At 41.6% G+C, this 14,576-nt stretch overlaps 1 protein-coding gene and 1 long non-coding RNA gene across 3 annotated transcripts; one reads left to right on the plus strand and one right to left on the minus strand.

Moving 5' to 3' along the window:
* Nucleotides 1-1,873: 1,873 nt before the first annotated feature.
* Nucleotides 1,874-3,011, minus strand: LOC116039602 (G2/M phase-specific E3 ubiquitin-protein ligase-like). The gene is made up of 2 exons (XM_031284506.2): nucleotides 2,815-3,011; nucleotides 1,874-2,503 (listed from the first exon to the last, which is right to left on the minus strand). Exons 1-2 carry the CDS (start codon nucleotides 2,999-3,001, stop codon nucleotides 2,406-2,408), a joined length of 285 nt encoding a protein of 94 aa, XP_031140366.2. The 5' UTR covers nucleotides 3,002-3,011; the 3' UTR covers nucleotides 1,874-2,405.
* A 9,907-nt stretch (nucleotides 3,012-12,918) lies between these two features.
* On the plus strand, nucleotides 12,919-14,057 carry LOC116039634. Of its 2 annotated transcripts, none has more exons than XR_004897127.1 (2): nucleotides 12,919-12,934; nucleotides 13,573-14,057. It is a non-coding gene; the product is annotated as an uncharacterized LOC116039634 (long non-coding RNA). The 2 variants fall into 2 exon arrangements; XR_004102469.1 differs by lacking the exon at nucleotides 12,919-12,934 and adding an exon at nucleotides 13,255-13,410.
* The last annotated feature ends 519 nt before the right edge of the window (nucleotides 14,058-14,576 follow it).

Below are 14,576 nucleotides of genomic sequence, written 5' to 3' on the forward strand. Positions count from 1 at the left end.
GGGAGTGAGAACAGGTTGATCATTTCCTTGTTTTTGATATGAAGACGAGACGTGTGTGTGACTCATTTACCAACAAAACGTACAGCGAAAGACCGTGCAAAACATTTCAGACCGTCCGATACATTTTAACATCAATGTAGACTTTAACGATTTAAAAGTCGGTGAAGTTGCTGCCGTTTCCATCCTGGCTGTCGGCTCTCTGCAGCGGGTGGGGCTGCTGCTCCGTGCCCCCCGCGACTGACGCTTGCACACACACAAACACACACACACACACAGACACACACACAAACAACACACACACGGTGGATGCAGGAGAAAAAGGAGATGAGACGACACGATGACCTAACAGCTACGCTCGTTATTGTAAGTGCAATGATAAGTTAAAGTCAGTACTTTATCAAACCGTATGAATGTGTGTCCCAGCCCAGGCCAGCATAGGAAAATAACTAACAAGCCACTGACAGATATGTTCAAATTTGATTCATTCAATAAATTATTATTTTTTGTCTTAAATCCACCAGCCATTTTCATATTATACCAACATTTGCAGCATCCTGAGCCTTTTTGGTAAGGTTAATAGGAAAATTCAGCCCAGAGTAATTTTATTCTCCCCAAAACAAGTTTCCTTTTTATTTTGAAAAAACTATACAAAAAAAAAAATCGCAACTTTTTTGCAACTTTCACTGTCTCCTGCAACTTCATTGCAACAAACATACAAAAGACATCGCAACTTTTATCGCAATTTTTTATATAAAGCTCCCGCGAAATCAGGCATTTTGGGCCACAACAATCTGAAAAAAAGGCCGCGAAATCCTGGAGGGACTGAATTGTATCTCGGGGTGGGGTGGGGGATACCACTAGTTGATACTGTGATTTTGGCAAGGTGTTAACAATCACAAATTGTTGTACACACAAAAATGCTGCGGTGACCCCTCCGTGCATAATGCTGCATGATGGCACTGCTGGCACTGCAGGAGGACTACGCTAATGGAAGAATCAGGAGAGAAAGAGACTTCAGTGACCATGACAATGACTGGCTAATATGCCGATTTAGATTCCCTAAAGCTGAGCTCTTGGATCTACAGTATGTACTGAATTGGGTCCAGTAGAGAGGGCAACGCACCGGAACCGTGCCATCCCGGTCCATCCCGGTCCAAATACAGGTACTCGCCACTCTGGGGGAAACCGGCTGTTTCCAGAGGGAAATGTCAGACAGCTGAGTGTTTTTTTATATAAATATTATATATAATCTTCATTTTTATCACTAAGGCTTGTTTGGATAAAATATATAGTTCTGTTAAATCTTATTATATACGTCTGGTATATCGAAGCTATCCCCGAGTGCCGTAATGCCTGCCGTTTTGGACGTATTATTAATACATGTAGTTATAGATCAGGTTTCCCTACACTGTGCAACAGGCCGAAATTATAATTCAATTTGCAGCAATTCCTGAATGTCTGAGAAGTTTTTTGCTTTTTCTCCGCCAGTCATCATGATTCGGTGCAACAACTGCCATTGTCATTCATATACTGATCAGCATTCACAAGGTGCTTTGCATTGACTATTTATGGTTAAAAATGGGGGTGCACAGGGCGGGATAAGAGGCTGATTGATGTACGCACACTTGTAGGTAATCTCTGATTTATAAAGGGAACATTGCTTACAGGTGTGCGTACACACGGTTTTATAAATCTGACTTTTTTTGGCATACGCCATTTTGGGCTTTTGGGCGTATGTACACTTATAGTAAGGATCCTATGCACAGTTTTATAAATGAGACCCCAGATCCTATCTTTTTAGATTTACTTTATCTAAAAAGATTTATCTTTTAGATTTACTCTATTGTGCTTCGGTCTAATTGAAACCAAGATTAGGTGATTTTATGAGGCAGTTTAATGCATATGGGGATGCTTTTCTGATTTAATCCTAAAGCATATTAAAGTAATAAACTACATCTGAGTTGTTGTTCCTCCTTTCATTAGCCTAATCAAACCTCTACGTGGCACTAACACACTATTACTAAACATAAGTAGGCATACATTGTTGTTTATTTTAGCTACAAAATGTGGATAAACAGCATCAGAATATAAATCACCCAAGATCATGACACACACTTCAATTCCATTTGTTTATCATGCTAGTTAAAAAAAAAAAAAAAAAAAAGATTTCAAATGCATACATTCAAGACATTTTATTGGTGTAAACAATCCAATGCCTACTTCCCATGAAATGAACACTTTTTGTTCTACCTCACACCTTCCCAAAACCAAGAGACCCTTTCAGGGCAAGGAACATAAGTCTTCTGAACTCCTCTTCTTCTGTAACCCCTCTCGAGAGGAAGAGGCAAAGGCTACATGTTGATGAATAAGGAATGCGGCAGCTCCCATCCTCCTGATTATAGAAGTCAAGCTGGCATTTCTGCGGGAACCCAAGAGGGGGGGACAGAATCGGCTCCTGTCACAAACACCAGCAACTCCTCAAAGGAAATATCCATCTCCTCTTCTGCTGAGACACAAACAGTACAATCACACGGCTGTTAAAGGAACTAGTTATAGTTGTATGCAAGAACTTGAAGAGAATGTACATTCAGTATTCAGTGGTTTCCAAGGTGTGTGTGTGTGTGTGTGTGTGTGTGTGTGTGTGTGTGTGTGTGTGTGTGTGTGTGTGTGTGTGTGTGTGTCTGTGTGAGAGAGAGGGATCCATACATAGTCATTTTTGAGAGGCATTCGTCTATCAAGATCATACTTTTTCTATGGTAGCAGAAAAACAAGTCATTGTATCAAAAATATTCAATTGTACTTATTATCACACACCTTGAATGGACATCAGCCAGCACTCCCACTGGAAGACAGTCTCCTCCTCCTGTTCTCTGTGGTTGCTGCCCTGTGGACTCCAGGATATTGTGAAGAGGTTCCTGATGTCATTCCTGGAGAGTTTCTGTGTTGCGTTTGTGAACAGTGGGAGGAACTCTCTCCAGGTCATCGCCACCATCTCCCACATCTGGCCACATGAATTCCACCCGGGAATGAACTGTTGGACCATACTGGCCACTCTTAACACACTGATTAATGTCAATGTTTTCATATCAATAACACATTCAGTAGTAAATAGTCTAAAACAGTATAACAAAAACTGTCAACATGACTACAATATTCACTGGTTAATATTCAGTAACTCCTACAATTTACACGACCGAAGACAATGAGATCACATGAAAGTGTTTGGTTCAAAGCACTGGTTCAAAATCCAGCTATGCAAGTGTGCTTAGAACACCATCCCTTTTTGTTTTTTTACCTGTGTGACAATTAATGAGTAACTATTTGCCCGTGAATTGTAGGCAGGTCCCTGACAGAGGCTGTGTAAATGTTTGGCACACCACAGTCAGCTATCCAGTCCCCCAATGTGCATTTGAGCTCCTCTAGCTCCTCACTGGTGCCGCATCTCACAACCTGAGTAGACCAATAAATGAGTTATATTTGTAGTCGATATAGAAATCGATATAAAGGTTACTGTGGACAAAACATGTTTAGACAATGTTTCAAGATAGTAATGCAAGTGATAAAGATAAGTAATGTGTTACTCTGAATGTACATTCAGTATTCAGTGGTTTCCAAGGTGTGTGTGTGTGTGTGTGTGTGTGTGTGTGTGTGTGTGTGTGTGTGTGTGTCTGTGTGAGAGAGAGGGATCCATACATAGTCATTTTTGAGAGGCATTCGTCTATCAAGATCATACTTTTTCTATGGTAGCAGAAAAACAAGTCATTGTATCAAAAATATTCAATTGTACTTATTATCACACACCTTGAATGGACATCAGCCATCACCCGTGAATTGTAGGCAGGTCCCTGACAGAGGCTGTGTAAATGTTTGGCACACCACAGTCAGCTATCCAGTCCCCCAATGTGCATTTGAGCTCCTCTAGCTCCTCACTGGTGTCGCATCTCACAACCTGAGTAGACCAATAAATGAGTTATATTTGTAGTCGATATAGAAATCGATATAAAGGTTACTGTGGACAAAACATGTTTAGACAATGTTTCAAGATAGTAATGCAAGTGATAAAGATAAGTAATGTGTTACTCTTTTAAAACAAGACTATAACATACATTTTCAAGCTTCATCTGCAACTCCTCTTCCTGGAAACTATCCAGGTCAAATGAGGTCATCTTACCGGCAATTTCCACTGGATGCGGAACGTCTGCGGAATGTCTCCGGAACGTCAACGGAGTCATTAGGTTTCCATTAAAGTTAATGTGTGTATTTCCACTGACTGCAGAACGTCTGCGTCCCTACTCAGTCCCAGTTCCGTCAGTCCGCAGCCCTCCGGAGCAGATACGCAGAGCTTCTATTTTTGACGGACGACGGAGAGCTCCGCAGCAGTTCAGCACAATTCAGATTGTGCGGGACAGGAAGTCGAGCACAGAAACAAAATAAAACATCCGGATACTTTTCAAAATAAAATACACCGTGCTCACGGCGGGTCATATTTACCTGCACTACACCTTGAAAACACAGCACAGAGTTGTTTCCCCTCTACTCCTCTGGATGGAAACAAACTGTTGTTGGTTTTGTGGTTCTGTTTATAGAAACTACATCCTGTTATATCGCACGAACATACGTGAATTCGCGAGATCTCGTGGTCGGCTGGCCGCAGCCGTTACGCAACAAATCCGGACCTGGTGGGTATTGACGGACGGCGGAGCACGCAGCCGTTCCGCAGCGGAGTCGGTCCGCAGATGTCCGCATCCTGTGGAAATCCACGGTCAAGCTTCTGGCCACACATGAGCAGAAATAAGTCTGGGTTCAGGCATCAGATACCTCGTCCATTGTGGATAATGGACCGGGCCACCAGCTTTCCCACAGTGTTTTGTGCCAACACCCGTTGGTCATAGCTGAAAAGCAGCCGCCCTGGTCTTCCTTGGAAAATGCCCATCTTTTCCTGCAATTCAATCATGAGGAGTCTGTAACAGAAAGACAAAACATCTCATATATGGTCTTTAAACTAATGGCACATCTGAAAAAGGTACCACTGTTCCCATGACCTTTTGAGCAGGATGCATCAAATTTTGAATTAACCTGAAATACTCTCTCCTTGGATCTCCGTAGTCCTCTCCCCAACAAACTCGATATATGGCAGTTTATGCCAGGCAAAATAGCTCCTGAACAACACATGCACTCTGAAGAATGTTTTTGCACCTGGCAATGACTGTGATAATGTAACTGAGGTCTAGATGGTCATTTTGAAAGTCTTTAAAAATGTCAGCAAGACATTTGACATCCTGAGAACACAGAAAACAAAACAATGACCACACATGCATAATCAGGCCATATAGGGTATACAAATTTAGATAAAATCCTATATTTGCATACAGTGGAGCTGTTGCACCTGACTGGAGACTGGAGAACGGAGAGAATTTCAACTTCTGATTCAGAGGAGTCCATGTAGAAGTCTTCCCTATAGGTGCTTTCCGACCAGATAGTACTTGTACTTTTTAGAGGAAAAGTACACTTCTAAGCAGTTCTAAGAACTACTCTCCCCCAAAATCTTTTTTTCCGTTTGCATTCCCACTGGCCAAGTGGCCATAAGGACTGTTAGAGGGGTAAGGGAGTGATGAAAGCACGGCAATGGTCTTTATAGCATTGTCACTAGACCTTAGCGCCACATACAACAACAAATGATGCTAATCCATCCATCCATCTTCGTCCGCTTATCCGGTCTCGGGTCGCGGGGGTAGCAGCTCCAGCAGGGGACCCCAAACTTCCCTTTCCCGAGCCACATTAACCAGCTCCGACTGGGGGATCCCGAGGCGTTCCCAGGCCAGGTTGGAGATATAATCCCTCCATCTAGTCCTGGGTCTTCCCCGAGGCCTCCTCCCAGCTGGACGTGCCTGGAACACCTCCCTAGGGAGGCGCCCAGGGGGCATCCTTACCAGATGCCCGAACCACCTCAACTGGCTCCTTTCGACGCGAAGTAGCAGCGGCTCTACTCCGAGCTCCTCACGGATGACTGAGCTTCTCACCCTATCTCTAAGGGAGACACCACTCTCCTGAGGAAACCCATTTTGGCCGCTTGTACCCTGGATCTCGTTCTTTCGGTCATGACCCAGCCTTCATGACCATAGGTGAGGGTAGGAAGAAAAACTGACCGGTAGATCGAGCGCTTTGCCTTCTGGCTCAGCTCTCTTTTCGTCACAACGGTGCGATAAATTGAATGCAATACCGAACCCGCTGCGCCGATTCTCCGACCAATCTGCCGCTCCATTGTCCCCTCACTCGCGAACAAGACTCCAAGGTACTTGAACTCCTTCACTTGGGGTAAGGACTCATTCCCTACTTGGAGAAGGCACTCCATCGGTTTCCTATTGAGAACCATGGCCTCCGATTTAGAGGTGCTGATCCTCATGCTAATACTTTTCCTATATTAAATGCACGTCCATTCTCGTAGTAAGTAGTAAGTTCACATAATGTTTTGCTCAACACAGACGGGGCTTTATTATACTCGGAACAGACCCCGCCTCTGCCGGCTGCGCTGTGGACGTGTGTGTGTGTGTGTGTGTGTGTGTGTGTGTGTGTGTGTGTAACTGTGTGTGTGTGTGTGTGTGTGTGTGTGTGTCTGTGTGTGTGTCTGTGTGTGTGTGTGTGTGTGTGTGTGTGTGTGTGTGTGTGTGTGTGTGTGAGACGGCCGGCAAGCCGCAGGACACGCTTGTGGAGTTTAACTCCGAAAAGACAGTTAACCACAGGTTCCCGTTAATCTTATGATGGACATGTGTTGTGATATTTAAACAAACAAACCGTCAACGGCGAAATAAAAGCCTCTTATTTACGAGAGCGGTCTGAGAGACCTCCAGCTTACCGCGAGGTGTCTGAGCAAGACTGGCCGAGCGACGAGCTAGAAGCCGGGGCAGGCGCTTGCTGGCTGTCGCCTCACTTGATGGAGCTTCTGAACTCCGAAAACTTTGAAGCAAATTGTCAATTCGGCATCAATTTTCAAGACTGCCTATATTCGAAATCTAAACAGTTAATTTCTCGCCTAAAACATTGTCAGAAGTGAATTTAATGATGAATGATGGTGAAAATTGTTAAAAATGTCCCGTTGTTGGTTGTTGCTCTATCTGCAAGTTTCCGAGTTGGCAGTGGGCGTGACTTATAAGTTCGACCAATCAAGTACACCTAGGAAAAGGGAAAATAATTAATAATTTATACTGTTTATTGATCCCCAGTGGGGAAATTACAATTTACTGTTTGTTAGAAATCACTACGCATAGGCCTGAAATACGCACACATGCTCAGGACCTATTCATGCACAAATGGAGTGTTTCAAGCAATTTGCCCATGTCCTTAACTACGCTGTTTACTTGGATTTATACTGCGAGTCAGCTCTAGAGTGGCAAAAACCTAAGGAAGAGACTGGCAAGGACCCCCTTGGTGGTCCAAGTTGGCCTCCAGTAAGTGGTTATTAGTGTTAAACGAAAAAAGACGTGAACGAAAAGTTTATTGGAGAGTCAAAATGTAGGACAGCAAGTATTTTTTAACCAACTGTTGACTATACCTGTCAAGATGGGTACATGGTTACATTCGGTGGCCTGGTGCGCGGTCTCCTCGTGACAGTCTAACTACCATGTAGCAACATTCACTTCTCACATTTAACTTAACATAACTACTAAGATAACATGACGTGTATTTGTATGTGATATCCATCGATAATGTAGCCTATGTATTTCTATGTACACAAACATCTAAGATGCATGAGAAATAAAGGCTTCTGGGATCGGTTGATAACTCAAACTTGCCGAGAACCTAGACACCCATTTGAATATAGACTCATGCAGTACCCTCGGTTACGGTCCTTACGTTCTCGTTCAGTAGCCTGGTGCACGGTCTCCTCGTGACAGTCTAACTACCATGTAACAACATTCACTTCTCTAACATTTAACTTAACATAACTACTAAGATAACATGATGTGTATTTGTATGTGATGTACTTCCCCATCGATAATGTGTGAATTGCCATGAACACAATCATCTAAGATGCACCAGAAACAAAGCTTGGTTAATGGCGCTAATGAGCAAGATTACTACACACACAGTAGCAGAAGAATACCAGCTACACACAATGGCACGAATATGGTAAAAAAACAGGAGTGAGTCAGTTTATTGACGTATGGCACTCGATTCTCCCGGTTCAGTGACACGAGTCGGGTTAATTTACCGGCACTTCGGTCAGTTCGTCAACACTACTGAGAATGTTCATCATTAGACACACTGATCACTCTCCACCATAATCTGTTCTTACACGAGAGGGCACGCCATACCTGGTCACAGCAGTGTCCATCACTGTGCTGCTGTGGTTGTTATTCGAAGCACGGAGGAAGACGATGAGCCGATTGTAGCCATCTATTCCCCGATGAACAACAATCCTCCACCTAATATATAAGAGAATAACATTCACACGCAGATAGATATCTATCGACACAGAGAGAGAGAGAGAGAGAGAGAGAGAGAGAGAGAGAATATGCAATACAACTTTGCATACATCTACCTTATCAGTTTGTGGTTCCCATCAAGGTGCCACAAGGAATTTGGTCCAGCCACGCGGTATGCTCTTTGGTGCAATCTCTGCGACATTGTTCTGAGGGTGGCTGCCCTTCGATCAGCCCGCCACATACACTCTCGCACTCTCTGTCTCTGTACACAAATTCCCTGTGATCGTAGTTGTGCCCTGACAGCCTCTGGTCCAAGTAGGTCATTCCCAACTACAAGATCTTTAACCATTTCATCCAGGGCAGTCTGACATGTCAGAGTATGACGCAGAGCGGGTCAAATTGAACCTCCTGAGAAGTAAATGAATTACAGAATCACTGTATAGCTTAGGTTGTGTATAAAAACTCTATAAATAAAATCACATAAACCACACATTTCTAATCCATCAACTGCTTGTCAAGTCAGCAAGATAACGCAGCAATATTAAGTCCTAATGCAACCTACCTGAAACGTCGTTTGACTGTAGCTGGAGAAACATGCAGAATATCCGCAATCTGTGACACTGTAAATCAACATGACTTTAGGAACGACGTTGCCCTGGAGAGATGGAGAAGTGACTCCTAATTTTCAGCGGTTGCGGAACGGCTGCGGACCGGCTCCGCTGCGGAATGGCTCCGTGCTCTGCCGTCCGTCAATACCCACTAGTTCCGGATTTGTTGCGGAACGGCTGCGGCCATGACTGACAGCTGAAGTCACGGGGACCCACGAGATCTCGCAAATTCACGTAGAATAGAACCACAAAACCAACAACAGTTTGTTTCCATCCAGAGGAGTAGAGGGGAAACTACTCTGTGCTGTGTTTTCAAGGTGTAGTGCAGGGAAATATGATCCGCCGTGAGCACGATGTATTTTATGTTGAAAATTAACCGGATGTTTTATTTTGTTTCTGTGCTTGACTTTCTGTCCCGCACAATCTGAATTGTGCTGAATTGCTGCGGAGCTCTTCATCGGCCAGCAAAAATAGAAGCTCTGCGTATCTGCTCCGGAGGGCTGCAGACCGCCGGAGTTAGGACGCAGTCAGAACACAGCCGTTCCGCAGTCAGTGAAAATACACACATTGACTTTAATGGAAACCTATTGACTCCGCCCCCATTCCACAGCCGTTCGCAACCGGCGGAAATTGAGGGTGAGGCGGACCTCTAGCACCAGTCCAAGCCAGTGGAGCCTGGTAAGATGAACTGGCTGCAACAGAACAACGCACAATGTCATTCAAGTGAATTTGTTAGAATTGCAGTTTGTGTGCTGTGTGGGTATCTGAAGGATCTGATCTTGTTGTACAGCTGTATTGTAATGAACAAAGACCAATTCCATTAACATTTTAATTTGAGGATACTGAAGCAAGAGAGGGAAGACATGAAGCAATCTAGCTACAAACGTACCATCACAATCTGTGATGCAGTGTCATTTTAACTTACCTTGTTGTTCATGCCATCTACAGGTCCTTACTTCATGGATATATTCAGCTATGTCTCCAATCTGTTGCTTGAACATTTATCAGCCTCCCCCTTGCCCATTCAAGGCTCCTCTGCATGGTCTCCAACCTAGAACCCAGGAAATGTAAAGATTGAACAGTTGACATCAAGATTATTGGCAGGAAACAATTCAGTGCAGTGCCAGTCTAAGTTTGACTTTTAACATAACTGGGAAGGCAAATTGCATTGGGATAGGAATTCTTAGGACTGCAGAAACATGGAGACAATCATTTAAAACGGGTTTCGATCAGGAACAAGATTTATACAATGCTGTACACCAAGGGAGAGAACATCGTTTCCCATGAAGATTCACCAGCATCTCCGATTACACATGCACTCTAAGTATCCTAGACAGGAAAAAGGGGTGTCAACAATTAAATGTATGGGACAGATGATCTGACAATTGAAATACCTGATGACTTTATAGTCACTACAACTAACATGTCTTCACGTGAGAGTTCGTCGTTCGACTTTTAATCCTGATCATGAACTCCTTTAACGACAAGAACGATGGAACAATGTGTCCCAGAGAGCAAAAAATAAAACCTCTGAAAGACAACAGCAAGTTGTTTTATAGTTTTCCTTGAGATCCAGTTGATTCACCTGCGGCTTAGAGTTCATTGATTTTCAGATTCAATGTGTTAGCCTATATAAGCACTCATGAATTAACCTTCTGCAATGCTTTAGGAATAGCATAACGTTAGCTGGCTTAATAGTTTTACAATAACAACTGCTCACCACAACAGCTAATAACTTTAGCCCAAAATGTTTTGTTCACACTGCTAAAACTAACCAAGCTAACGTTAATCTTTTAGATCTTTGTCTGAAATGAATTCTCTAACGTTACTGTTAACGTTACTTTCCCAGTTAACTTACAGGGAATAAGATGGATACACAAAATCTATGAGCCAGGTTGCCATTACGTTACATTGAAGTTAAAGTTAACCTACAGAAGTCATGGTCAGCCTCTTACTAAATTATATATCCAGGTGCTTTGACATGGTGCTAACATTAGCAAAACTAACCCAGTCACTGGTTCAACTTGACATTCACTATCAATATTGTAAACGAAACTGCATTTCTCTAGCAATTTTACTATTACAGAAAGGTTTTTACAACTCAAACTCTCACCTTGTTAATGTGGATTCCAACACAGCAGGCCCAGCATAATCTGTGCAGAAGACGAGTGCAGTCATCTAATGCCCACTTGCACTGGGAAATAACGTTTATCCTAGCCATCTTTTAAAAAAAAGGGACAGTCGTCGTCGTCGTCGTCGTCGTTGTTTTTCTCTCCTTTTTTGATTGAAAACAGACTGTATCGTTAAATCGAGCTCAAAAGTGACCGCCCCCTTATTTTGAGGTTCAGGGTCCGGAATTAAATTTCCCATACATTTTCCAAAAAGCCTTATTTAAAGAGTTTATATATATATATATATATATATATATATATTTTTTTTTTTTAGAAAGGTGATTTCACTAGCCTACATATCTTCAAACATTCTCTAACCACTTGCTTGAGTTGTGGGAATTAATGAACAGAAAATCACCTAAATGAATTTCAAAGAATAAAGACAGTGTTTCGCTGACAATAGCCTACACCCAGGCTCAACTCTTCAAAAGTCTAAAATGACATATAGCAGCTTATAGGCTACTGATTGGTCTTTTTAAAAGTCCAAGTGATAACAGTTTGTTGGTGGACACATCACTTGTACCATTTATGGACAACTGGGGTTAAGATATGTTCTTTTGTTGACTTTTAATTTTAAACCAACAACTTTACTTGATCTTTTAAATGAAGCCATAAGATATAGGTGCATTTCATAAAATTATAGTATCGTGGAAAAGTTTATTTCTGTAACTTTATTCAAAAAGTGAAACTTTCATATATTCTAGATTCATCACACATAAAGTTTATCATTTCAGGCTTCTTTTTTTAAATCTTGATGATTGATTCTTTTCAGGTCCACATTTCTGTATTATAAATTCTTTGTTGTAATATTCTAATATTTTGAGATACGGATTTTTCATTTCCATGAGCTGTACGGCGTAATCATCAAGACTAAAACAAATAAAGGCCTGAAATATTTCCTTTTATGTGTAATTAATTTAGAATATATGAAAGTTTCACTTTTTGAAAAAATTAAAATAAATAAACTTTTCCACTGTATTATAATTTTATGAGATGCACCAGAGTCGTTGACATTTTAGGTGGCAAGTTTTGAACCTGCAGTACTTTGCCACGTAAAAAGCGCCGTTAAATGTGCATTCCACGGCGCTTTTTACGCCGTTTTGCCATTAGACAACGTAAAAAATGGCATTCTGACCGTTCAAAATGGGCTAGGAAAGTGGCGTAATGTGACCAATTTGGCGTTCCATACATCTCGAACAAGCCTTTTGTTTGCGATTCTGACGCAAAGCTCTCACGTGGGCGGGTCTTACAGGGGTGCGTCCTCATTGGCTAATGAGTTTTTAGAGTATGTGAGTGACAGCTCAATGCAGCTAAGTTAACGTTAGAGACTCTGAGTCTGGAGGACACACAAACAACTCTAAACAGCGGATTCCTACAAGATTAATAAAGTGTGAGTATTGATATATTGTCTGTGATCTACGTTGCAAGCATGGTTACTAGACGTTTGTTGTTTCATTGTGTTAAGTTACTAGCTAGTAAAGATATGTAAATTAGCATTTAACGTTAGCTAACTGCTAACGTTATCTAGCTAAACAAATGCTAGCCAAGCCAAGTAATGTTAGCTTACTATAGCTACGTTACTGAGCTAATTTGCCATGGGAATCATGTAGGCTTAGTGAGGCCTTACTCAATGGAGCTGTATTAATTAAAGTCTTGTCTCTGTAGAACAATGAAACATTATGGGACATGCAGGACCCGAGTAGAGCTACGATGGTGTCCCAGGTAACGTTAGGTCAGTAACGTAGCTATATGGTCTATTATGACAAATTACTATCCATCTAACTACAAATTGTTGTGGTTGCTCTTGGTCTGATAACACACAATGCTAGGGTATTGGTTAAGTTGTACAATGTAGAAGCTGTGAATATAATGTATTCTATCTAGAGGTTGACACATACTGTACATTAGATAATGTTCCATCTGTACACACCGTTTCTTCTTGTATTGCACTGCTGCAAGATGGCAGATAACTGACATATTTTTGTATATCTTAACACTGTAAATTTCAACAATATTTAGAATTATTGCATATTGTAACTACTGTCCAAACTATGTACTGTAACTAACACACCAGGCCCTTGACAAATACTTTGCTTAGTGATTATTATTTTGTTTTAGTGATGGGCATGGCTTGGGTTCTGCTGGCTGCCCTGGACCACCTTGGCAGATTACCCAAGGGAAAAGTAGACACGTGTATTTCCACTGGAGGTAGGAATCTAGAAACTGTGATCAATAATATTCCAGAAGTAAGTCTTCCAGTAGTGATTATGAAAGCTAGAAAAATGTTCCTAGAGTGCAAAGGCTTTATTAATTAATTTATTTTTTATTATTGAGCTAAATTCAAACAGTTTTTTTTTATCATCTAATAAGGTACTTCAAGCTTTAAAATAAGAAGTCAAGGAAGTGAAGGACTACAGCCACATCCCAGCCCTCCAAAGAACTGTCCTGCAAAAAAGGCTGTCGTCCAGACTGGAGCGCTGAGCCATCAGTGAGCTCAGGAAACCAGATGATCCCAGGCGTCTAGGAGTTGTTTGTGGTATTCTTGCACCACCCTCACAAGTGTTGTTGCAGACACAAGTCAGCAGAGAAATACAGCTTGCCTTAGGTGAAACTGAATATGTGAAATATATACATAACCCAATTACTCAGTATGTTTGTGTATTGTTGGTGATGAAAACCTGATCCTGCCCTCTGATGTACTGCAAATAATGACTGACACTGAGTTCCAGCTTCTTCTACTAGAGCTTCTACCACCGGGGTCCTGACAAAATACGTTCAAATATACATTACGTAGATATGTGATTTGTAAAAATGTTTTATATCGGACTAAAAATAAAGCATTATAATAGTCTCAACCTTATGAACCAAACAGACAAGGGTGAATGTAAAAAAGTGTTTTAATATATTATGTGCATTTTAAAATATGATTACAGTAAAACAATCAGGACAGTATACTATAATAGGATATGTTAACATACAATGGGCTTAGAAACTATAAGTACACAAATGAAAATAAACTAAGAAAAAGGTTATTGTAAGTGTTAATTGAGTATCTCAGCAAAATATGATCAATACATACTCTATTGGTCTATACCCTGACTGTTAGAAGCCTTTGCAAACGTAGTGTTTCCTCCACAGAGAGACTGAAGGCTCCTCTCCCTCTACTGCTCCCACGTCCTCCTGGTTGGACTGCCTGCTGCCTGATGTGAGCTGTGATAGAAAAGTATAACAAAGTTCCTTACACAAATCAAATGGTAACAAAGTTCTTATTGATAACTGTGCTTGGTTGATTTACAATTAAAATAACTTGCTTTCAAGTAGCCATTAGCAAATATTTAGGCTTTGAAAACACTATGAACACTTCCCTTCTGCTG

Source organism: Sander lucioperca, chromosome 4 (assembly GCF_008315115.2).
Source record: "Sander lucioperca isolate FBNREF2018 chromosome 4, SLUC_FBN_1.2, whole genome shotgun sequence".
In the NCBI taxonomy this organism is placed as follows: Eukaryota; Metazoa; Chordata; class Actinopteri; order Perciformes; family Percidae; genus Sander; species Sander lucioperca.

Bases quoted from the DNA above. Each gene is read 5' to 3' on its own strand.
- LOC116039602 (XM_031284506.2), bottom strand. From the start codon at position 3,001: ATGTGGGAGATGGTGGCGATGACCTGGAGAGAGTTCCTCCCACTGTTC. The intron at 2,504-2,814 runs GTGTGTGATAAT...GTGTCTCAGCAG, and splicing joins CTGGCTGATGTCCATTCAAG to AAGAGGAGATGGATATTTCC.